General features: G+C 39.6%; 1 protein-coding gene across 1 annotated transcript in view; it reads right to left on the bottom strand.

The window, feature by feature from the left end:
- Nucleotides 1-25650, bottom strand: part of ppp4r4 (protein phosphatase 4, regulatory subunit 4) — a 72175-nt gene that overhangs the window by 37708 nt on the left and 8817 nt on the right. The window contains exons 3-9 of the mRNA XM_078234289.1: nt 21845-21951; nt 17563-17670; nt 16388-16509; nt 12683-12805; nt 8073-8242; nt 5879-5998; nt 2725-2802 (exon numbers count right to left, since the gene is read on the bottom strand). Of these exons, the coding sequence (XP_078090415.1) occupies nt 2725-2802; nt 5879-5998; nt 8073-8242; nt 12683-12805; nt 16388-16509; nt 17563-17670; nt 21845-21951 (828 nt within the window). The remainder of the gene's footprint in view (nt 1-2724; nt 2803-5878; nt 5999-8072; nt 8243-12682; nt 12806-16387; nt 16510-17562; nt 17671-21844; nt 21952-25650) is intronic.

Below are 25650 nucleotides of genomic sequence, written 5' to 3'. Positions count from 1 at the left end.
AAAGCAGCCAGCATAATTAAGGACCCCACGCACCCCAGACATTCTCTCTTCCACCTTCTTCCTTCGGGAAAAAGATACAAAAATCTGAGGTCACGTACCAACCGACCCAAGAACAACTTCTTCCCTGCTGCTGTCAAACTTTTGAATGGACTTACCTTGCATTAAGTTGATCTTTCTCTACACCCTAGCTATGACTGTAACACAACATTCTGCACTCTTTCATTTCCTTCTCTATGAATGGTATGTTTTGTCTGCATAGCGCACAAGAAACAATACTTTTCACTGTATGTTAATACATGTGACAATAATAAATCAAAGCAAATCAAAAAAGTTCTCTGAACATCTCAACATACTTTACAACTGGAACAACAACATGAATTTATAAAGCATCTTTAACGTAATGAAATGCCTCAAGTCATATGATAGGAACATTATTAAGCAAAATTTGACAAAAATTACATGAGGAGACATTAGTGGCGACCAAAAGCTTGGTTAAAGGGGTAGGAATTGAGGAATGTCGTAAAGGAGAAAGGAGAGATAGAAAATTTGAGGGGTTTAGTGTCTTAGCAACTGAAAGCATGGCAACCAAGAGTGGAGCAATTAAAATCCGAATGCTCACGAACCCAGAATTAGGGTGCAGATGATTATAGAGATTGGGAGGATGGAGTGAGGCGATGAATGATTTGAAAACAAGAATGAGATTTTTAAAATTGAAATATTGTTTAACCAGCAGCCAATAAAGATCAACGAGCACAGTGGTGATGTGTGGGTGCGAGTCAAGTCATGAGCAGTAGAGGTTTAGATTACCTCAAGTTTATGGAAGGTGGAATGTGGGATGCAGGCTGGAGTGCATTGGAAAAGTATAGAGATAACATAGGTATGCATGAGGATTTCAGCAATATATCAGCTGATGCCAGGTCAGAGTCAGACAGGTGAGAGGTTTCTATCTCTCCTTTCTCCTTTACGACATTCCTCAATTCCTACCCCTTTAACCAAGCTTTTGGTCGCCACTAATGTCTCCTCATGTAGTTTTTGTCAAATTTTGCCTAATAATGTTCCTATCATATGACTTGAGGCATTTCATTACGTTAAAGATGCTTTATAAATTCATGTTGTTGTTCCAGTTGTAAAGTATGTTGAGATGTTCAGAGAACTTTTTTGATTTGCTTTGATTTATTATTGTCACATGTATTAACATACAGTGAAAAGTATTGTCTAAGAGGTGGAAATAGGTGGCATTTGGATTGGCATGGATGTGTGGTTGGAAGCTCATTTTGAGGCCAAATATGACAACAATGTTGAAATAAATTCCACAGCAAGATAGGCTCTGCATGACATTTCACTGCTTTCACTTCTTAATGCAGAATATTAATACACCAAAGCCATCATGTTCCTAGTGCAATGTTTTAAGTGCTAATAATTCTTCTGTTGTGGTTTTGGCCACGTTCTTGTATCAACTGACAAGCACCTGGATGGCAGCCTCATCCAGTCCAGTACTCTACATCACTTTGGATTGTGCTAGGAAGATGGGGTTTTCCTGGAGACTAGTAAATAGAGTGAAAGGTGTTGTCAGACATTGTACAATAACAGTGCTGTCAGCAGTGACAAATACAATAAGCTCTTTTGAGGATTCCCTTCTTTTGGACAAAGCTGTATTTTCCTTGCTTTCCCAGTGTGGTTATGGAAGAGGATCCGAGAATAAAAGATGCTCAATTTATTTATTCCTGCTTATTAAGTTTAACTACAGATTTCCTCTTTCACTTTGCTCCCTATTTGAAGGTTTACAGTGCAACCCAAGTAACATAAGTCTGTTTTATTTAGTCTTCCGGTAAAATAGCTGTTTGCCATTCATCCAGTTTATTTTCCCACATCCTATGCACTGCAAAAAGCACATTTTAATCTTTTTTTCTGCTTTCATTTTTAAGCTATGCTCCTTTTCGACCTTTGCGAACATGCCTTTAAAAGGTACACATTTTTTTGTTCCAGTAGTCACATTTGAACAGAGTTCATTTGCAGCCAATGCTTTGCAATCCAGAGGCTCTCTTGATCTTCCCCTATGTCCTAACGTTTAATGCTGGAGCTAATACAGAACATGGACTTGTTAATGCATTGATTGTTCATGCTCAATTCTCCATTTGTCCTGTGACTAGAAGCTGACTTTTGTAGGAGCTGACCTGAAGCCTCTGGTGCAGAGAGGAAAAACAAAATTCAGACTAGGACACCAGTATCAGCTTCCAGCAGTTAAGCCTTTCATATCTACATTACTACAGCAACCACACTTCTGATCCTTCAGTACTTCACTGGTGGTATGGTACTTTGGTACATTGGGAGGTATGAAAGGTGCTTTATATATGCAAGTCCTTTCCTTCTTCCTTAACCATTGTGCTGAATCTGGAGCAGGCTTCAAATTACACCATACAATTAAGAAAAATAAATGGTTGTGAAAGTCGATAACTAGGAAACTTCATAGTGCTGAACAAAAATGTCAATGCATGGGAGGGATAGGTTGATGATTATAGCGTGGGGTCAATGAGTTTGCCAACGAAGACAAGGCACAAATCATGTATGGAGTTTGTAGCAGTGGTAGAAGGAAACAAAATTAAAAGGTGAAAAAAAACTGACAAAATTTGTAAGACTTTTATTCTAAAACCAAAAAATCCTTGAAAATGACAAAGAATTAAACAATTCCTTCGGTCAAAGCTGATGATACGTTATTTGCCTTACCTCTAGTGATTCATCTTGTAAAAGCGCAATCAGTTCTTTGTGAACTATGTGAACACTGGAGCCTAGCAGCTTAATGACCTACAGGTATAAAATGCATAAAACTTTATATATCGACCCACTTGAAGAACATGACACTCTAGTAAGGAATGAATTGATCAACTATACAACAAAATAGTTCGAGAACTATAGCAAAACATTTGCACCAAAATAAAAACAGGCTTTCCAATGATTTAATTCATACAAAATTTACTATGAATGAAGGAATATTCCATAGAGTTTTAGATTTCCTTAATTCCATTTCAAATATTCAGTAATAAAAAAATACAATTTTGTACCAGAAAAGGCAAACATTTCTAAAACCAAAGGAACCTGCCAGTAATTGAGTTTTGATCAATTACAAAACCTTACTTGTTGTCCTTGTCCAGCCCTAAATCTGTAACCTTCGGTCCTACAACCTTCCATTCCTCCAAATCTGGCCTTTTGTGCATCCTGAAATCGTCACGCCACCAACGACATTGTGCCTTCAGCCATCTCGGTCCTATGCTCTGCAATTCCCTCCCTACACTTTCCTTTCCTTCCACTTCCCATTTCTTCTTCCTTTCACTCACTCCTTATTGAATGCATGATTTTTTTGTTGCTGGTGTCTAATTCAATGAGTACAATGAGTACCCTCTGGCACCTTGTCCAAACAGACAATATTCAGGCGTGACTCTCAATAGTGAGAGTTACAAGCTCAGTTGCACGCAACATCGCAAGTGAACTTGATCCTTACATAGCTATATGCGCACGCACACAAACATCCAGCAGAAATCAACAAGTAGATTATTGCAAGTATGGATTGGATAGACCTTACGTCTTTCTGGTCTGAGAGATTCATCTGGTTAAAAATGACCTAACTACCAAAGGGCAATCAGATGCCACAATTGGGCAAATGCTGCCTTGCTGCATTCACTTCTGGAATTTGGTTATGTTTGCACCAAGGTTGAAATGAGGTCTGGAGCCCAGTGATTCTGATATACTTCAGCGTGCAGGTTATTGGCGAGTAAGTGCCACATTGTAGAATGGTTGATGACATCGGCCACTAGTCTGTTGATAATTAAAAGTAGGCTAATGAGGCAGTAATTGGCTAGATGGATTTGTCCTGCTTTTGTATGAACAGGACATACTTTGGTCATATCTGACTTTGTCAGGCAGATGCAAGTGTTGTAGCTGTACAAGAACAACTTGAGAGGGGTGGCACGGTGGCACAGTGGTTAGCACTGCTGCTTCACAGCTCCAGGGTCCCGGGTTCGATTCCCAGCTCGGGTCACTGTCTGTGTGGAGTTTGCACATTCTCCTCGTGTCTGCGTGGGTTTCCTCCGGGTGCTCTGGTTTCCTCCCACAGTCCAAAAGATGTGCGGGTTAGATTGATTGGCCAGGTTAAAAATTGCCCCTTAGTGTCCTGGGATGCGTAGGTTAGAGGGATTAGCGGGTAAATATGTGGGGGTAGGGCCTGGGTGGGATTGTGGTCGGTGCAGACTCGATGGGCCGAATGGCCTCCTTCTGCACTGTAGGGATCCTATGATTCTATTCTATGTGGCTAGTTTCAGAGCACAAGTCTTCAGCACTACTGCTGGGATGTTGTTGGAGTCCATAGTATTTTCCATCTGTAACATGCTCGGCTGTTTTTTCTGTTTCATATCAAGTGACTTTTGTGTCTTTATATGCCCTGCTTGTGAACAGAACTCCCCACTTACCTGACGAAGGAGAAGCGCTCCGAAAGCTAGTGAATTTTGCTACCAAATAAACCTGTTGGACTTTAACCTGGTGTTGTGAGACTTCTTACTGTGTTTACCTCAGTCCAATGCCGGCATCTCCACATCATTTTGCTTTTAAGCTATTTCTTTAGTTTTCTGAGGTATGGGCTGGAATTTTACCACCCTGCCCGCCATGGGAATCGGAGTGGGTGAGGGGTGGATCATGGAAAGGACCTCGGACAGGGTTATACGGTTTCGGGACAAGCGAGGCCGTAAAATCCCGCCCATAGAATGAAAGTCACGTGAATTCGGTCAATAAATGAGCAATATCACTTAGAACAAAGAACAAAGGTTGTGGATGGAAAGGGGTTTTTACTGGTGTGCCATATTCAAATGCCTTCCAGCTAATAATAAGACTTAAGATATAAAACGTTATGAAGCATTCAAATTTACTGATTTTCCAAATGACCCGTTTGCCCCTGCAGTCTATCCACAATAACTCTATTAGCTTTGCGTCAGTCAGATTTGTTGCATCTTTGGTGCCAGGTATATGCTATAATTATCTCGAAATTTCCAGTGTCAAGTCACTGTACTCTGCTCCGTGTCTCTAAGCAACAACATTTCGATGTCTAAAGCATTAGCTTTGAGAGTGAGTGTTTTATTTTCCCTTTTGATTCTGAACTACTCCCTGGCCTTGCAAGCTTCAAGAGGTAACTACTTTATTTTCGGAACAATTGCTTCCATCTATTCAAGTAGGAAGTAATTAGTGTTACATTGTGCGTTGTAGGTTCACGTGAAGCAAACATTGTTTGTCTCTGTCCAACATGAAAAAGTTGTTTTGCAGCAAGTACAAAGGAGTTTGAAATTATTCACTACAGAAACTGGAAAATCACTTGCCAATAAGTTGGGGTTTGCCAATTTGTCCCAGATCCAGAGAAATTTAAGAGTTGCAGTCATTTAGATAACAATAGGTAGAGCAGTGAAGCATACTACTATAACTGATCAAAAACAAAAACTGAAGAAGTAAGGCACTCACCCGGCTGAGTTTATGCTGAAAATATTATATTGGGTGAGTGCTAACAGGAGTCGGTAACATTCAAATAACTTTATTCCTTCTTGTTTTTTCCCCACTGCTGCAGAAACTGGGTATGGGCACCTGGTGTAGGTGCCCAAGGGGCTATTATACATGCTATTGCCATTGATGACGAGTGTTAGCAGATTATCCTAGCTAATCCTTTCCCAACATTGACCAATGAGCAAATACAGAAGCAAAGTGACTACTTTCCCACTTCAATAGGAGTAATAAGCTTCATTTTGATTTTAGACGACTGCCTATGTCACTTCATACGTATATCATTCTGTACCCATCAGACTGAACTACAAAACAAAACTGGGAAGAATTACTCAAAAACACTTACTTCATGGAAGCCAGTGGCAACAGTTCGTCGGACAAGGGTTTCAGGATCATGACAGAGGGTTGAAAAAGTGGGATAAAGTTCTGAGTAGAAACATTTAGGATCCACAAAAAGTATCATGGCCTGTGATGAAAAAAAACACAAAATTAAGCCAAGCTAAAACAAATTTCTTCAGCCAGAGAGTGGTGAATCTGTGGAACTCTTTGCTGCAGAAGGCTGTGGAGGCCAGGTCATTGAGTGTCTTTAAATAGAGATAGATAGGTTCTTGACTAATAAGGGGATCAGGGATTATGGGGAAAAGGCAGGAGAATGGGGATGAGAAAAAAAAAATCAGCCATGATCGAATGGGGGAGCAGATTCGATGGGCCGAGTGGCCTAATTCTGCTCCTAGGTCTTATGATCTTAAATGTATCCTGAAGTGATGCATTTATTTGGGATTGAATAATTGTACAAGCTATGTAGTCTGGATTATTTTACAACAAATTCAAATTTAGTAACAAATTCAGATGCAAGTTGACGTAATGAAGCCTGTACAATCCTTTAAATTTCAGCATTAAATTTTGTTTAAATTTCTTAATGGCCTCAATACACTCTCTCTTTCTCTAACCTGCTGCAAGCTCATCCAAACACTATTCTTTCTTTTGTGCATTTCCCCTTTCTTTTGCCCAACTGTTGGCAGCAGTACCTTCAGCTGACATAGGCCACAACGGAATTCCCTCTCCTAAAACCTCTGTCTATCCACTTTCCTCTCTTTCTTGAAGATCCTCCTTATATTCCACCTCTTGACCAAACTTCTTGTCACCCTTCCTCATAGCTCCTCTTTTGTCTAAAGAGTTTGCCACATTTTTTCATTTAGAGGTGTTTTATACGTGTTATTGTACATAGGGAGTCTTAGCAAATGCAGTATTGTGGTGAAGTGGGCTTGAAGAATGTTCAGGATGCTTTTAGGTAATTCAACCTTCATTTTGGAGTCATGTATTCTGTCCTTATTTTGATGTCATTTTAATATTTAATTGCTATACATCTTATTCCAGTATGTGTCCCCTACCCTACAAAACTCTAATTCCCATCATCAACTTTTCCAATGTATTAATTGTACTGTCCATATTTATAATGAAAACTACTTGCTTAAAATGTAGCTACTTCTCCCTGCTTTTTGGCAGAAGAGGTCATTTCACATTTCTACATCCAATCTATTGGTTAGCTGTACAGCATAAATTGTCAATTTTTTCTTCATGGAGTTAATTGTGAGGGAGAATTTTAAATTATTGCCGAGGTTCAATAATGTTTGGGTCGTGTTGCACAGGGGGTTATCACGTGACTTGGCTTTAAGGTTATTCATACTCTGGTCTCTTTCCCACAACTTTGCTTACTGAGTTTGTCAGGGCCTCTTCACACCTGTTGACTAAATTAGGTAGGCCGTGACGACAGTCTCATTACCCACCGGTCCTTGCCAAATATTGAGCAAAAAAGCAGCCCATTCTGAATCAGAACTGCTACATGCCCTGATCATGAAGGAGCCTATTGTCTACTCCAACAGTTACATATAGTCTATAGTCATAATCCAGACTCCCACATCCCTCCCTGATAAAAAGCACAATTAGAAATAGGAAGAGGATAATTTCACAAACATTAAAAATAAATGTTCAATTAAAAGTTATTTCATATATTCCTAAAATGGTTCTCCTCCCTCTGTCCCTTTCCTATACTTTGCAACATTCTGCATGCAATTCCCTCACTGCCCTTCTTGCCTCTCCCATATCCCTTTCTCTTTTCCCCTTCCTTTTCCTAAGGGGGGAGGCAGGAAATAAGGAAGAATAGATGAGAAGGGTACTGCTAGGGACCACATCATCCCAGTAAATTCTACTCAAAATGCAGGCTCCTTCCCACCTTGTCACGCTAGTCAGCACCTCCGAACCACAAGGAAAGAAAATGAGACATAAAAGAGGATGACAAGGAATGAAGAAAACATTCTGGTAGGAAATTAAGAGATGAGAAAGAGAAAGAACAGAAGCAGAAGAAAAGCAGCCAGGAACACATCATGGAGACTGATACAGGAAGCGACATTTCCCATGTACAAATGGAGAATACTTATAACACTAGAGTTATTAAACTGTCTGTACTTTGTGACAAACTAAGTAGTGTAACACGAAACAAATCTACAGGTTAACATCAGCATTTTATGGTCAGTACTTACTGGCAAGTTGTAGGCACAATTCTGTCTGACAGACACATATTTTGCATCCATATCTGCTGCATAGAATTGAGTTGTGTGATCACTTTGACCGTTTTCATGTTGTAAGCCTAATGTACTAAATTTCTTGTAGAAATCCAAAAACCACAAATGTTGTTCATCAGTTAAATTCCCTAAAGGGAAAGAAAGATAATGATTGAAAACAGTCCATAACATTTAGCGACAGAGACTGCTAATGGTATCTCCAAACCTGGTCCTAACCTATCCATCTTACATTTAACCATTAGATTTCTCCATAACAACAGGTTCTATTATTTCAACATTTTTAATCACACTCTATATCCCTCCTACACACATTAGATTTCTCCATAACACTAAGTTCTATTATTCCACCATTTTCCCATGATTATCACTCTCTGTATCCCTCCAACACACACTCCACCAATTTTCTAATTCGACATGCACATTTTGCTTCCACTCTTAAACACTCTTACGGGCCTGAATTTTGCACACATTTTGTATGTGACACTGCAGTGGCTTATGAGTTGGGGCTGCCAATTTTATTACAGAGGTTGTGATTCGACATTGGGGTTAATAGGAATGCTCCCTCAGAAATGTTTGTTCAGGTGATGCCCTTGGTATGAAGTCGAAGCCATGCCACGGCAGCCTAGCTGAAGGTGAGTTGCATTCAGGCGCCCCTGCCTCCCTGACAGTTCCTGATATTTGCCTCCATGTCCTCATCCTGTGCCTTCCCAGGGTCCTCATCAGATCCATTACTAGAGTCATCCTCTGTGGTGCTGCCTCACTATCGTCACCCTCCAGTGGGCCAGATGGTGCAGAGCACAGCAGACAACAATTATAAGCAACATGCGCTCTGGAGGATATTGCAGTGCTCCGTCTGATTGGTGCGGGCATCTGGACCTCACCATCAGCATTCCAATGGGCCTCTCAATCACTGCCCTTGTGGAGGCCTGATTCCTTTTGAACCTCCCTTCCACCTCTGTCCTTGGGTGCCAGAGTGACATCACGGACCACCTTTTCAAGGGATATCTTTTGTTACCCAGCAGCCAGCCAACTGGGCTGGAGCCACAAACAGCCTCAACACCTGGGAGTGTTGCAGGATGTCTGCATCATGGGAACAGTCAGGGTATCTTGCAAAGATTTGCAGAATCTGGATATTGTGGTCGCATGCTATTTGTATGTTCACAGAAAATTAACTCTTTCTATTCACAAAGGGACACAGCTGACTTGCTGCCTCCTTGGTGACCACGAGTGCAGTCTATGACACACTGGATGCAGGAGAACCCAGCAATAGCTGCGAAGCCTCTGGCTCGCTCAGCCTGGAATGAGAGGACTTATCTGAACAGAGCAGTGATGAGCGTGACGTAGCTGTGGGCATCTGATTGGGACACCCCACACAGATTCCCCACTGACGTCTGGAAAGATCTGGATGCAAAAAGGTTGCAGGCTACCGTGAACTTCAGAGTCATTGACACTTTGTATCCACCCTCACAGTTGGAGATGATCTCCGGCCTAATCTTCTGGCACATTAATGTCAAGGTGTCCCTAGAGAGGCGGAGCCTCCTGCAGCACTGAACTTGCAACATGTTGAGGTAGCTAAATTGCCGTATACTCTGCCAAGATTCTCTGTCCGTTCTGTCTTGCATTCCCTGCTGGCCCTGCACCTCCTACTACAAATCAATTAGGTTGTTAATGGGCTTAACTGTCCATTCAATTGTCGCCGGGTGCACTTCCAACTCCCCCCCGTGCCTGCCAACCATGATGTTGCACACGAGCATGACAACATCAGGATGTGCGCCTGACGTCTTTGCATGTGATTTTGGGTCAAGTGAGAGCCCATTTAAATGATCGTAAAGTTCTGGCCATAGCTTCTCTCCTTCAGCACACACCAGCTTATGCTTCACTAAATCAATCCAGTCGTCATCCCCAACCTTTGCACAGCTTCTGCTCTCTCAGTCTCTCTATCGCACACGTACACTGCCCCTTAGTTTCTCTCCATCACAATGTGTACAAGATCTTGGACACCAAGTATACTGCATTCATTCTCCCCTTGCATACAGGATAGGATGAACTCTGGTCAACCTACAACTCCAGTTAATCCCCTCTCCACAATGCACGCCAGATTCAGGCCCTCTCCAATGCTTCATATATTGATTCTCTATCCATGTGAACCCTTTCTCCAAATGCTTAAATTGTTTTGATCTGATCACATGAAGCATTATTAAAAAGGGCTCATCATAGCAACTTTGGTCCAAAATTTCCATCAGAGGATCATCCTACTAGTGCACGCATGAGAGAGCAAAAAGTTTTTTTTAAGAAGAGGTCCAAACAGAACCTGCTTTGATTGGGATTAGATGGATTGGTAACTAAGTTTATTATGGACTGCCAAACAATGAGAGCGAAATCAAGCAGATTAGTTTGTAGCCTAATTAGAGGCACATAATTTTTGAATTGCCCAAACATAAGTGTGGATAAGGAGGGACTGGCTTGCAGAGAGAAGAGCAGCGTTGTTTCAGTCAGTATGTTAGCGTTTCAACAGGAAGGAAGAAATACTTGACATGTCCACTTCATTACCCAGAATTAAGTAAGTGACTTATAAGAAAGAAACATTTGGGAGGTAGGACCACAATATAATTAGGTTCAATGCAAGAACAGAAAAGAAAAAAAGGTTTTAAAGCTTAATCTAAGAACGCAAATTATAATGGGATTACAAGTCATATTAAAAGAAAGGGGCATTAATTAACCAATACAGACACCAGAAAATAGAAATACTTATAAAGATTAAAGAAAAAAATCTAAGCATATACTGATAAGAAAAAAAGTAATGTGAATGCTGAGGCCCCATGCATGAAAGGGGAGTTTAGATCAAATCTGAAATTAAAAATAGAAATACTTAGCATTTTTACAGGGAGATAATAAAATACCTAGAACATACTACAAAACAAGGAACGCTACAAAAAGGAGATTAAAAGGCTAAGGAGGAGACTGAAAATGGTTAATACAGAGTATAGCAAAAAATTAGGGTCAGTACGAAAGCTTTGTATATTCAGAGGATCGCCACAGCACAGTAAGGCAGAGTTAAAATAAGACAAGTTTGTGGTGGAGATATGGAATGGCGGAAAAAACATGCAAGTATCTGCCTTGGTTTTCAGAGGTAATGGGTGATGGAATTACAGAAGCAACAGAGGCGGGTGCAAAACAGAGCATTGTTTTTCTAAAAAAGAAAACCAAATAGTACTAAAGAAATCACACAGTATTGATGGTTTAAATCAAAAATAATTTAAGGAAGGATCCATTTAAACACCCCAAAAAAAATCAAACGAAGGGTCAATTAACATTGCAATAATAATTTCCCAGGGATATGCTATAAGTCTACGGGGTAAATTTTCCAGTCCCACTCACCACCGCAATCGTCATGGGTGCAATGGAAAACCCAGAATCCAGGGCCATTTTTGGGGGTAGATGTGGGGAGGGCGGGACTGAGGGGAGGGAACAGAAAATCCATATTTTCACTGCAACTGGGGGAAAATATGTTTTCTAATTTAGTCTTAAATGCCCTTGTTGTAAATTTGAAAATTATACCTCTTTATTATGAATTCTCCCACTAGATGAAATAGTTTATTTTTATCTACTCTTAATGAATTTCTTATCATTTTAAATATCTCAATTAGATTCATCTCCTCTCCCTTGCAACCTTATAAACTTAAAGGAATACAAACTGTGTTTATGCAGCAAGTCCTCATAAACTTAACCTTGTTAAATCCTGGCATAATTTTGATGAATGTGTGATTTTGCAGTCCAAGTATACAAATCTTGTAAAAGTATTATACAGCTACAAGAAAAAAAATTGAAAAGATAATTGGGATGTTGGCCTTAATGTTAAGGGAGCTGGATTATAATGGGGAGAATGTAATGCTTCAGTTGCATAGAGCCTAAGTCAGATACAATAAGCAGGTACCTGCCTATACGATGTGCATTGGGATTGGGGGGGTGGGTGCAAAACAGTCAACAGAGGATTTTTTTTTAAAAACCAAAGGTATAAAACAATGGTTCGTATGGTCTAAATCCGAACAAATCTAAGAAAAGATCAATTGACATTCCAACAATATTTTTTTAAAGATGTGCTAAACGCCAAGTTTACAAATAAATGCCACTCTGTAAAAAAAAGACCAAGTTAAGCCTGGAAGGAGAGTACTCAAACACTTGAGCACCGCGCCTTATGAAGGACATATTGGCCTTGGAGGGAGCACAGTGCAAATTCACCTGGCTGATATCAGGGCTCAGAGGGTTAAATTAAGACAGCAGGCTTCATAAACTTGTTTATATTCCTGTGGATTCCTTCCAAAGCCAATGTATCTTTCCTGAGGTTGTTACACAGCGTTGTACAATACTGGTAAATGTTTTGCAGTTCCTTTGTTGTTGGAAGATCGGTGAACAAGGACAATAGGAAACAGTGAAGCAAGTCATTAAAAATTAACAAAACGCAGACAGGCAGAAAGGAAGCAAAGAGAATACAAAAACTTTCCATTTAGCTTTACATGTTTTAAAAGTATTGGAGTTAAGAAATCAAAAACAAAACTTACAAAATTTACCTGAGAGACCATGACAGAGCTTTCCTAGTTGATGTGACAATGGTGCAAGGATAGTCTCATCTGCTTTGAATGATTTCTCACAGAACATCATCACCAAGGGAAATATAATTTGGGTGCGGTCATCTGACAAGATAATCACAGAAAAAATTATTACTGACTTGAAAAAAGTAGAGGAAAATGGATAATCCTATACAAAAACTGCACGAATGTCAAGAGTTAACTGTGCGTTTGGGTTTTAAATGGGAAATTAATACTTCAAACCTCCAATTTGAAGTGTTTTGCGAGAAAATGTTGAGATCTGCTTTTAAGAAAAAAATACTTCATTTCATGATGCTGTCAAGTATCAGATGGTTTGCTTCAGCATTACTTAATGTCATTCATTTTATTTGATGACTCCTCTCTAAAATGTTTTGAGGTACTTTTTTCACATTAAAGATGCTATAATAAAATATAGAAAGGTATCAACATTCCTTGGTGCACAAGAGAGAACATAGATTTCTGTAAAAGACCTTATTTTCACTTTTGAAAGCACTGAAACAGAAAATGGTCAACAGTATTCAATTGTAATCGAGTGTTATGTTACCACAATTCATGCCAATTCAAACATCAAATTTATTAGGGAATCCGTGTACAGATAGCTCCTGACTCTGAGTCAATGTTAGGTATCAGTGGGATAAATTAACAACAAAAACAGAATGCTGGAAAATCTCGGCAGGTCTGACAGCATCTGTGGCGAGAGAGTAGATCCAACATTTCGAGTCTAGATGGCCCTTCCTCAGAGTTTTTGTTTCAGATTCCAGCATGTGCAGCAACTTGCTTTTATCTTTGGGATAAATTAAGCTTGTCCATCTTCAGACCGATAAAACAGGTACTATTTCAAACACAGCACTACCTACTATTAATTTTAGTTCATGTTAATATTTTTCAACAGGTCATGCTAATGGATATGAGCCCTTTAGCATTCTATGTGCTCATCCTTCATAAACCTTAGAACAACAATTTTTCCACTCTTTCTCAGGAGTTCCATACACTCAGAAATCACGTGACATTTGTATGAACTTCCCTATTCGTGCAACTGCTTAAAAATCTATTGACTTTCTATTCACAATGGAGTAGGATCCAGAAAAGCTACTAAATTAACTACTTTGTTGTCGTTGGTCTCCAGTCAAAACTGTTGCAAATAAAGCTAGAATGTCTAACAACTTTGTGACGTAAAGTGATTCAGTCACCATAAATTCAGTGTTACAATTTGGTGTTGTGCGTCATTGAAGTGAAATATATTCTGAACGTCAAGCATGTACCCACCACTGAAGGAAAAAGACCTTAATTTCCTCTGGAGGTTAATTCCTGCTGCTCTCAAGAACTGAACCATCTGCAGAAGGTCCTAAAAGGAAGCATCATTTAACTGTCATTCTGGGGCAATGGATCTGACTTGTGAGGAGGAGCTAGAGGTCAAAAGATACCTAGCACCAATAGATCCAATATTTGGATCTTAAGGAGCGTGGTCAATATTGTTTTCCTTATCTGAAGAATCTTCAGGACTCAAAGTACAAAGAGCACAGCTCATGCATCACTGACTTCCTGAGGAATCCAAAATTGAAGAGCAAGAAAAAATGTCTGTTTGTTCCTGGTGTTTAAATCATTAAAAAATTGTTTTAAGGATGAATTAACTAGCTGAAAATTGAATTCTATAAAACTTTTATTATTTATTAGTCACAAGTAGGCTTACATTAACACTGCAATGAAGTTACTGTGAAAATCCCCTTGTCGCCACACTCCGGCGCCTGTTCGGGCACACTGAGAGACAATTTGGCATGGCCAATGCACCTAACCAGCACATCTTTGGATTGTGGGAGGAAACCAGAGCACCCGGTGGAAACTCACGCAGACACAGGGAGAACGTGCAAACTCTGCACAGAGAGTGACCTAAGTCGGGAATTATACTCGGATCCCTGGCGCTATGAGGCACTATGCCACCGTGCTGCCCCTACTAGGGAACCCGGGAAACACTACCATTTTGGACTGGAGTTGAATAGCTCAACTCTGAGAGGGGCAATAAAGAGAATGTTAAATTGACCGTGATTGGGGTTTTTGCTGACTTTTGACTCAATATGCATTCCAATCAATGAGAAGGAATGGAAGATTAAAAGATATGCCGTGAGTTTCAGGTTCAAAGAAAACAAATGTTGGAATTTTGAGAGAAGAAAATTCGACAAGTCTTAGAAGTTGTCATGCTAATGCCTGACTTTGTTAAGTACTTTGAACTTTAATGCATTAGTCTTATATATATGGTAGAACATTTGATGCTGAGGATTATGTATTTTGAAACAAACTATGCCAGTTAAATTTATTGCCAACCTGCACTGAGCTTTTTCAGACACTTGGGGGGAAAAAAAAGCCTGTTAGCTTTAAACTTTAAAAAAAAGCTACAATATTTAAGTTTACTTGTTTCATACGATCTGCTCTCTGGCTTCATAGAATAGTGAAATGACTGCTTGCCTACTCTCACACAAGACCTTTTGACTGAATGAAAGCAATGATCTTTTAGAGCTCAGGAATGCTTTTTTAAGCCATACAGGTGTTTTGTTTCTCCCTACTACTTACTAGTTAGCAGTTATGAATTGCCTAAACTGAAGCAAGCATGCTTTCCATTTGGAAAAACATATGAGATCCTGCATGCTCATTATTTTGGGTTGCAAGTTTTTTTTGAGATACTAAATTACCCAAATTAATTAACTCCGGGTTGGTCAAGACCAAGTCCATTCTCAATTCCCAAATCAAAGAATCCTGAGGCTCATTATAACAAAGACTCAAGTGGGCTATACCCCTTGCCTAATCGCTCTCTTTCATAGTTAACTCGAATCCCCTCAGAGTGTTTGCCCCTATTTTCCCTGGCCCCTGTGGGAGCCTGATGGTAATCTTTCATTCTCATACACACAGGTGACACGCACATGCACAGACACACGAGCACACGTACAGACACCCAAGCTGGGATTTTCCAGCTGCGCTCTCCCCAAGACTGGAAAATCCCGCCAGAGATCAATGGGCCTTTGCATGGTCCGTGTCCCACCCGTTACGATCTTGTGGCGGGTGGGATGGGAAAATTCTGCCCACAATCTTTGACTCAATCACAATTCATTACAATGAAGAGTCCACTCTTCAGGCAGCAAACACGTTGGGAATCAAATGAATATTTGTTTGCATTGCAGATAAACTTGGCCTTCACAAAATGGAAGACAAAGCAAGTTTGGTCATTACAAAGTGAAGTATTTTAAAATAATACAATTCCAGTTTGACAAGGATTCTGAGGTTTATTTCAGCATTTTGTTTACTTCATCAGTGATGTCATGGGAAGGTGTATTTTCAATAGTTTCTCTTCTGCATGGGTCGTGGTAATTTTTAAATGATGCAAATAATGTGGTATATAATATTGGTAGACCTCATAGCATTCACTTGGAAGTATATTTTGAAACTCAAGTATTTCACAAGCTTATAGTTAAGATAATAAAACAATGTGATTAAGTTCTATCCAATCGGCAGACTGCATCATAGAAACCATCGTCTTAACTTAATGATTTCACTTAAAATCTGTCAACACATTATTAGGCTAGAATGTTCCCATTTAATCACCAATCGGCAACATTTACAATTTATTATGTACTTGAATTCACTGACCAAATAAGCTGTTACTGCTGGGAAACTTACCACTATCAAACATCACAAGCAGATTAACAATGGTGTCGAATGCAGCAATGCGTACACTACTCCCTTCATCCTTAGCCAACTCTACCAATTCAGGAAGTATTGCACTTTTAGTCTGTTCAACCCTGTATATAGAAAAATAAAAACCAATTTGGATTAAAAGATCAAAGCCAGTCCCACTGATGCAGAATGCCCTACTTGTCTTACAAATTCTAATAGTCTTCTTTCAATTCCTGTCAATGTAACCTGAACATAAATCCTATCAATTGCCTAGAAATTAGTAAGTTTACACAGGGAAGTCATGGTTGAATAAAATGTAAAGCATGAGACCTAATTATAGAGAAGGTTTATGGAGCATCAAGAATGAATGGCAGCTGAATCTTAAACTAAATCCAAAGCACTTGGATTTAATCCCACTTTTTAAGAAAGGAATATGCAACCTTATATTAGTGATGTATGTATTAAGATCAGTTGTCTAAGATTACAGAATAATTTCACGTACTCCAAGAAGTCGCTGCATCACAATTTCAAAATACTCAGTTTCCAACTTTGAAACCTTCAAAGCCAAATTTAAACCAAAAGTCAAAATTCACCCAACCATCTCTAGCTGAATGGCATCAAGGTTAGATCATTGCAATTCCAGAAATATAGACTATATTACATTCCAGCATACTATTCAACTATAAAAGCTGTCTATATTTTATGGATTTATAAGTGTAATTAGCACTGTAAAATAAACAATTGAATTCAGTTGGCAAGCTGCTTTTAAATATAAAACTGAAAATGCTACACACAAAACATAATTAATAAATTTGATCCAAGTGTTAAGGAAACTATATCATTTTAAAAAGTCTTCAATGCACAATTTGCTAATATTATGTAAGCTGAATATGTATGCAGCAAATTTCACCTTGACCGGTTCGGTTTTGTAGAGTCAGGACTCAACACCTTCTTTATAGCAGTAATGCTACAAAGCATTAATTAAAAACTCCTTCTGTTATTTTCCTTCCTGTAACCTGGCACAGAGTTGTCTAGTCCAATCAATTATTTGCTTAATTAATTTCTAGGTTGCTCAGAAGATTGCAGTATTTATGGTTTTATCTAAGATATAACATTCTTATTTCACTTAAACAAAGGTTTTCTTTACATAGGCTTAAGATACAACTTATGATATTTACCCAATTCCTTGTGCTATGAATTCCAGTTGACGACACATACAGGAGCGAACTTCATATTCTACATCTTGGCAAAGTGATTTCACTAGAGGCAGAATATCTCGTTTTATTCTGCAGAGACAATATAGCTGTTTATGTATTTTTTTGCCTATTTCTAATAAATCTAAAATAAGACATAGCTGAAATGTACTGTTTTAGAACATATAGGATTATGGAAACATCAAAGTTAAAGTGATAGAAACGACAGTATCAATATTATCCTAATCTCGAGAAATCTTCTATTCCTATACATAGAAGCATCGAAAATATGTGCAAGAGAGAGGCAGAGGCAAAGAGGGGGAGGTTGATTTATAAAGCAGCAATTTACAAGCAGTGATATCAGGGTTTATCGCATTCTTTAGTCAATGGAATGGAACCACTTCCACCATGAAATGCTTTATTTCATATTCCAGCTAAAACCAAGGAAATGAATTGCAGCACGTCTACAAGCAAACACATCATTCGAAAACAGAAAAGACTATGAAAAAGCCCATATAATTATTGCTGACACCAGTCTACAAGAATAAATTGAATTTATAGAGTGTCTTTAACATAGCACATAGACCAAAGCAGACAGGATACAAACAAAAAGGGATGAATGAACTGCTGTTATGTCATGGCTGAAGGGTAAAGAGCTCGCCAAAGGTTTGGCTGAAAAGATAGACTGAAAGATGGAGAGATTTATGGAGGATATTCCACAAATCAAGATCAAGATGGGTAAAAGTTCCCTCCCAGGAATGTACAAAGTCCAAGGATCAAGGGCTGAGGATGGAATATCAGAGGAGATTGCAATGATGGGGCACGAATGATCAGGTGAAGACTTTAAATTCAAGTCTGTGGGGGACAGGGAACAAAACATCTGCAATAATTGGGAAGGACGGTGTTAAGCGGAAAGCCCGGCAAAGATAAGTTTGAATTCTAGTTGTGACAAAAACGTGGATTAGGATTTCAGCAACAGTGGAGCTCATGACATTATAGAGGGCGAAACAAACTGACAAGGTATGTTTGGCCCTGGATCAAACAAATAACAAGATTTTATACAGCCTGAACTAATGGCTACATTAGAAGCATGATGAAGACAAAAGCAGAGCCACAGTTCACTTGGCAGCATTGGTTTGATCTTTGATGTGATGGAGGACATGTTGAGCTTATCAAGACTTATACAGTCCGACAGCACAGGGGTGTTAAGAAGGAACAGTGAAGGAGGAGAGTTGGGGGTTATCAGCAAACATATCACAGCAATATTATTTGGTCTAAGCTTGCAAACACGAAGCATCACCACTTCTGCATGTTGTAGTCAGTCAGATTGCCACTGAAATTTGTTTTTAAAATCCCATCTTTATACTTTGTTACTTTATTAACTAGCTACAAGTAAATATCTCAATTTCCTCCAATTTTATTTTCAGAATTATTTTAAACCAAACTTCATCTTAGATTATAGGCGACGGCAAGGAATTCTGAATAAAATAATAATAGTAATACTAATAGTAATAGTAATACTTCTTCAGAAACATAGAAAAGAAGGTTATAAATCAAATTCCAAATAAGATTTCTGTACATTCTTAAAATCTATCAAAGATTTATAGAAAATAAGGGGACTCTATTTGTTTAAAATCATGTCAAAATTGCAAAACATTGTATAACGGATAACTACAATATGCAATATAAAACAAACCAAAACAAAAATGGCATATATCCATATAGCCTCGAGAAAAGAAAAATTCTTGACTCGGTCAAAGAAAGATCAACACAATCCTCGAAGGTTCAGTGCAATTAACTATGGTTAAAAAGCACTGAGTGTGCCCACATTACCTCATTGAAATGTTTCTGATAAAGCTTCAGGTATTTAATTGTCACCTGAATCCTAAAATGAAGTGTTCACACTTGGGAATGGCTGGGATGGAATGTAGATTATGGGAATAGTTTAACCCAGATTTGGATCCATGCTGGACGCTGACAGTCTGCATTTTTTGCCATTGCATTAGGATACCTACATTTATAAACATTGTAAGACTCTATGTTAGGAGCCATTTTTATCTTCATATATCAATGGTCTCACAAAAGAAGTTAATGGTATGTTAATTAACTCCTCAAAGTGAGATAAAGATATTTATTTGTCAAAATAATTCAAGAATGCAGGGATTACATAGCAAATAGAGTACTAAATTTAGATATGTTTGGATAAATCGCTTGTGGATTGCAAAGAGATAGCATACAATAATGTAGATTTAATGATCAATTCACACCTTGAAATTGTTGCTTAAATCACTTTAGAGGTGAGAAGGAAATTGTAATGTATTTGTGGCCATTAACTTGTTTTAAGAAATTAACTAAACTGAGGGCCCTATTTTACCATTTGGAGTCTAAGGGCTGGATCCGGGCGTAATGCAGATCCGAGCCCGGAATCCTCTTTGCAGCGCGCCCATACGCTACGCTTTTTGCCGGCTCCGGTTCGATCCGTGCAGTGGGCGGGGCTTAGCGCTGCCAGAACGATCGGAGCTTTGAACCGCGCAGTTCGAAAAAAAATCCAAAGCAGCGCGCCCAGGCGCGAAAGAAAAAAACAGCAGAGAGAGCAGAGAGGGGGAGAGGATGGACTTGGGAGAATCTTGCAAACTGAAAATAATGTAGCATCTTCTTTGTGCTGCCTAATTATCTATGGGAAAGGTAATTAAACTACAGTGTCCTAGTGAGCAATTAGTGACCTGTATAATACATTTGCGATCTGTAACTGGATTGTTGATGCCCCGGAAGCCATGAGCCAGGATAATGTCAAAATTATAATCGCAGGAACTAAAAGCCTGACAGTCAAACATTTGGGAAAATATTTCAAAATATATATCCCCCCATCCATATTTTGAAATATTTTCCCAAATGTTTCACTGTCAGGTTTTTAGTTCCTGCGATTATAATTTTGACATTATCTTCCAAAGGGAATTCCTCTAATTCTGTGCAATGTTCAGATGAAAACAAGATGAAAGAAAGGATCCAAGGCTGCTCCAGAGGCAGATTAGCTGCACCCAACATTGCCCATGCAAATCACATTCATAAGTAGGGGCACATCTGCCATGGAATGTGAGAGAAGAGTTGCCAATACAAACTTCTTTTCACTATGGTTGATTTCCCAGATTTAGTAATCTCCTTGAATCTTATTTCCAACCAAGTTCCACCACGGGGACAATTCTTCCAAGTTCACCACATGACTCTGAACATTTGAGCATCAACAATCCAGTTACAGATCACAAATGTATTATACAGGTCACTACTTGCTCACTAGGACACTGTAGTCTAATTACCTTTCCCATAGATAATTAGGCAGCACAAAGAAGATGCTACATTATTTTCAGTTTGCAAAACTCTCCCAAGTCCATCCCACCCCCCTCCCCCCAACCAGAGATCCATCTGAGCCCGCCCCCCTCCTCCGGCGGATGCCAGCGGAAGGTCAAGAAGGTGCTGCAGGCTCTCGAAGGACTGCAGGTCGGAAGGATGGTGGAGGGAGACCAGCGATCGAGGTAGGTTGGGGGTGTGCTCTGCCGAGGGGGACCTGCCTCCCAGGGGGGTCCGATCCCGGGGTTGGGGGGGGGGGTTGTTCTGCGAAGAATGGTCGAGGAGGATGGTGACTCCACAAGGGCAGAGAGGGCTTCGGAGGTTCCCCTGCAGAATAGAAATCCGCTTCGGACTTTTATTCTGCAGGTCGCTAAAAGCGCGGATGCGGAATGGGCCAGATGACGGTAAAGTGGGATTTGGCGGTAGGGTTGGGCGCGCGGTTCATCAAGTCGATTTAAATGCATGCTAATGCATTTAAATCGTCGGGCCGCCCGATTCGGCCCGCGCCCGAATCGGGTGTCAGTAAAGCTGCGATCTGCTCGGAATCGGGTGCAGATCACGGTATAGGCCCGACGCCCAACTTTACTGCAATTTTGCACCCGATTTGGTAAAATCGGGCCCCGAGTAGCAGTCCAATTGTACAAATATTTTTTGCTGATGTTCATATGAATGACAATAAAAGTCAGATTAAATTGTAGACAGGTAACGCACTGATTCATAATTGCTAGGCAATAAACATCAAGACAGTGTATCCATGCAAGAATACGATATTGGTGCAAATTTTGTTAGAATACCAACTATCTATTCTTGCATATCAGAGAACTCATTAGTAGTATGACAGCTGACCCGTGGTATATTATGTTGCATTCATATCAGCTCTTTGTGCTTACCAGAGAAGCACCAAAAAATTATTTTCACTTACATATGAGATTCAAATTTCCTGGCAACTTTTCCCAGAATCTTGCAGCTAGCTAAACGTGACTGGATTGTCTGTGATAATTGAGCCTTTGAAACCAGGGGGGACAAAATCTAAACAAAAGCAAAAATGGTTACTATGGAAATTATTAGTTCCAACTAGTCACTGCAGCTAAATTTAATACAGTTGCCAATTTACACCACATAATGCATTGTACGGTTAATTCACAGTAAAGCTTTTGCAATTCTACAACTATTGAGAACTTTTATGGGATTACAAGTCGTTTGCAGAATTAACCTTCCTCACTACATGCCTAGATTTAAGAAAAATTGCATTAAGGAGTTGCTGCACAGAGATAAATAATGCGCAATACATAATCAAGCCGGAGCTGAATTAGCACACCGAAAATTCCTAAACAAAAATTAAAACCCGTAGTTATTCCAGATATCAAAGAGAATGAGTAAGAAGTGATAATTATTCAAGGTGTAAAATAACTTTGAATGGTTAACTGATTTGTCAATAACAACAACTTGTATTTATACAGCACCTTTAACACTATAAAAGGGTCCAAAGGTTCATCACAGGGAAATACAAAGTAAGATATAACACTGAGCCACATAAGGAAATGTTAAGGCAGATGGTCAAGGAGGTAGCTTTGAAAGCAGAGAGGTTTAGGGTTAAAGAGTTTTAGCAACTTTAGGGCCCAGGTAGCTGGAGTTACAGGCACCAAGTAAAATCCAGGGATGCTCAAGAGAACAGGATTAGAGGGGCGTAGATATCTTGGGAGTTATGGGGTTGGAGGAGATTACAGAGATAGTGAAGGGCGAGGCCACAGAGGGGTTTAAAAACAAGGCTGAGAATTTTAAAATCAAGGCATTGCTTAAGTGGCAGCCAGTGTAAGTCGGCAAGCACAGGGGTGGTGGTTCCCAAAATTCCAATCTGAAAAATATCAAAATTGTCACAACTTTTTTTGTTGTGGGATGACAAAGAATTAAAATTGTACTAACGTATTTACTACATCTTGCCAAATGGGATACTAATGAATAATGCTTAATTAACCTTTTGATCCAAGAACACTTCAGCAAAAGATTGACTCGTCTGCTGGACTAATTAAAATGGGAACCATCTTTCCTCATTCCATTAAAGTGAATATATAATACATCAGAATCTTTATTATTTATACAACTAAAAATGCTCAACATTTTTTCCTAGCTCAACCATTTTATTTATTTCTACATTCGATCCCTGCATGTATTTTTATTAATTGTAAATTCTCAGCAAAGATTATTTATGAATGTCCTGATCAGACTGCTAATTGGTCTGAACTTGTAAGTTACAAATGGTGACTTCTACCAAAAATTAATCCCAACTGCAAACCATTTCATTCCCTAGCTGTTTTTACAATTATAAATGTTCAAATAGATAGCTTGCCCCCATTTTCTCAGTTGTCAATGACACTGTTTATTGGCTGAACCTCAGCCAGCTACTCTCTTTGATTCATGAATTCAAACCAGGTCATCACCAGTGAACAGTTTAAACGAAAATACACGAGATCCAGAATTTTTAAAAAATTGAACATACAAACTTAGATTCTGAAATCACAAGCAATGCTTTCTTTTTAAAATAAAAATCTACCCATTGGTATCAGTATTTTTAAAAATGCTACTTTACTGAAAAAGCCATTTGTAAAATTTGCTTCCATTTTTAGTAATTTACAGTAAAATATTATTGCATCCTTTTGTACGATGGAAAAATTCTGAAACTGCTTCGTTTGAATGTTCAGAACATAATGCAAGAAATCGGAGGAATAGACAATTCAACCTCTTAAGCCTGCTTTGCCATTCAATAAGATCATGACTTATATACTAAGCTACATCTTTTACCATATATTCCCATTTCCTTTGTATCTTGAAACTTGTCAATCCTCTCACTTGAATATGCTCAATCAATCTTTTCCAAAGATCCACAGACCTTTGAGTAAAAACATTTTTCCTCATCTGCCCTAAATGGCCAGACTCTTAGCCTGAGGCTGTGACACCTTTTTCTAGACTCCCAAGCCAGAAGAAACATTTTTGCAGCATCTATCTCATCAAGGCCCTTGAGAACTTCATATTTCAATTCTATCACCCCCAATTCCTTTAAAGTCAAGGGGATATAGGGCTGATCTATTCAATCTCTCCTCGTGAACAATCTAATCATCCCAGGAATCAATCTAGTGATGCTCTGTTGCACTCCCCAAGGCAAGTGCTCTTCCTGAGGTAAGGGAGCTAAAACTAAATACAGTACTTGAGGTACGGTCTCACCAAGGTGCTATATAATGGAGTCAAGTCACAGATCAGTCATGATCTCATTGAATGGCAGAATCAGTTAGAGAGGGTAAATAGTCTACTTCTGTTCACGTGCCAGAGGGATTGCAACTATAGCTCCCAATGAAAAGAAGCAACGGGCATAATTGGCAGGCAGCTCTTGGTAGATGTCATTACCTGATTGGCTTATGGTTCAACAGGCCTTCCTAAAACAGGCAAGGTGAGCCTCTGGCTGTCTCTCCAGCTGCAAAATTCAACCCCTTGACTAGATTTCTCTCTCTTCAAATGTTGCTTGATCTAAGTATTTTCAGTATTTTCTATATTTACTATCCTATTTTGTGTAATGTTTCCATATCATTTCCACATAATTCTTTTAAATTACTGGAGTGAAGAGGCAGGATTTTTTGGATGGCGGGGTTTCCCACCCAAAGAGTCAGTGGGGAACATATCCCTGCCAATACTGGCTGCCCTCCAGACATTTCACACTCCAAGGAGGCTTGGAGGGCCGAAGGGCCTGTTCCTGTGCTGTACTCTTCTTTGAGTGTTAGTTGGCGGGAGACCAAAGTTCTGCCTCTCACTTGGGAGGAAGTTCCATCTCAGAGAGCTGGCAACCAACAATGCCAGGAGCACAGTGGTCAGGACAGGGACGACAAGCAGTGATTCTAAGTCCTGGAGTCTTGGATCAGGTAAGTGCAAGTGGTCTCAAGACGGGAAGGAGAGCTGAGGCCAAGAGGGGCATGGAAGTCTTGATGGATAGAGCAGGGAGCAGACCTTGTGTGGGGGTACCTGATATGGAAAGCTGGTCATTGGAGAAAAGGGCAACCTCAGCTCCAAGACCTGAGCAGGACAACTTTCCAGGCTCAACTTACCCCAGCTCCTGAACTCCACTTGGCAGCCTCAAGCAGAAATGACCTTAAGTGGTCATTACTTACCCCCTACCAGTATGGATTGGGTGGCTGACAGAAACAGCAGGTGAAATAATAAACTGGCAATGATAGGGGCATAAATACAGTCCTTTTTAAAAATTCTTTCATGATGCGGATGGCACTAATTGCCCTTGGCTTGTTCAGCCATTTCAGGGGGCTAAGAGCCCTCTTAGAGTCAACCACATTGCTGTAAGTCTCAAGTCACATGTAGGCCAGACTGCATGAAGATGACAGATTTATTTCCCTAAAGGACATAATAAGTAGTGATGTCTTGAGGAGTGTACATATTACAGAGATGGTGGTGCTGGAAGTCTTAAAGTGCTACAAGGTAGATAAATCCCCAGGACCTGATGAAGTGTATCCCAGGACATTGTGGGAGGCTAGGGAGGAAATTGCGGGTCCCCTAGCCAGGATATTTGAATCATCGATAGTCACTGGTGAGGTGCCTGAAGATTGGAGAGTGGCAAATGTTGTGCCTTTGTTTAAAAAGGGCTGCAGGGAAAAGCCTGGGAACTACAGGCCAGTGAGCCTCACATCTGTGGTGGGTAAATTGTTGGAAGGTATTTTGAGAGACAGGATC

Source organism: Mustelus asterias, chromosome 18, assembly GCF_964213995.1.
Source record: "Mustelus asterias chromosome 18, sMusAst1.hap1.1, whole genome shotgun sequence".
Taxonomy (NCBI): Eukaryota; Metazoa; Chordata; class Chondrichthyes; order Carcharhiniformes; family Triakidae; genus Mustelus; species Mustelus asterias.
The sequence above is the reverse complement of the archived record's forward strand: the minus strand, read 5'-3'. Positions and strand labels throughout refer to the sequence as shown.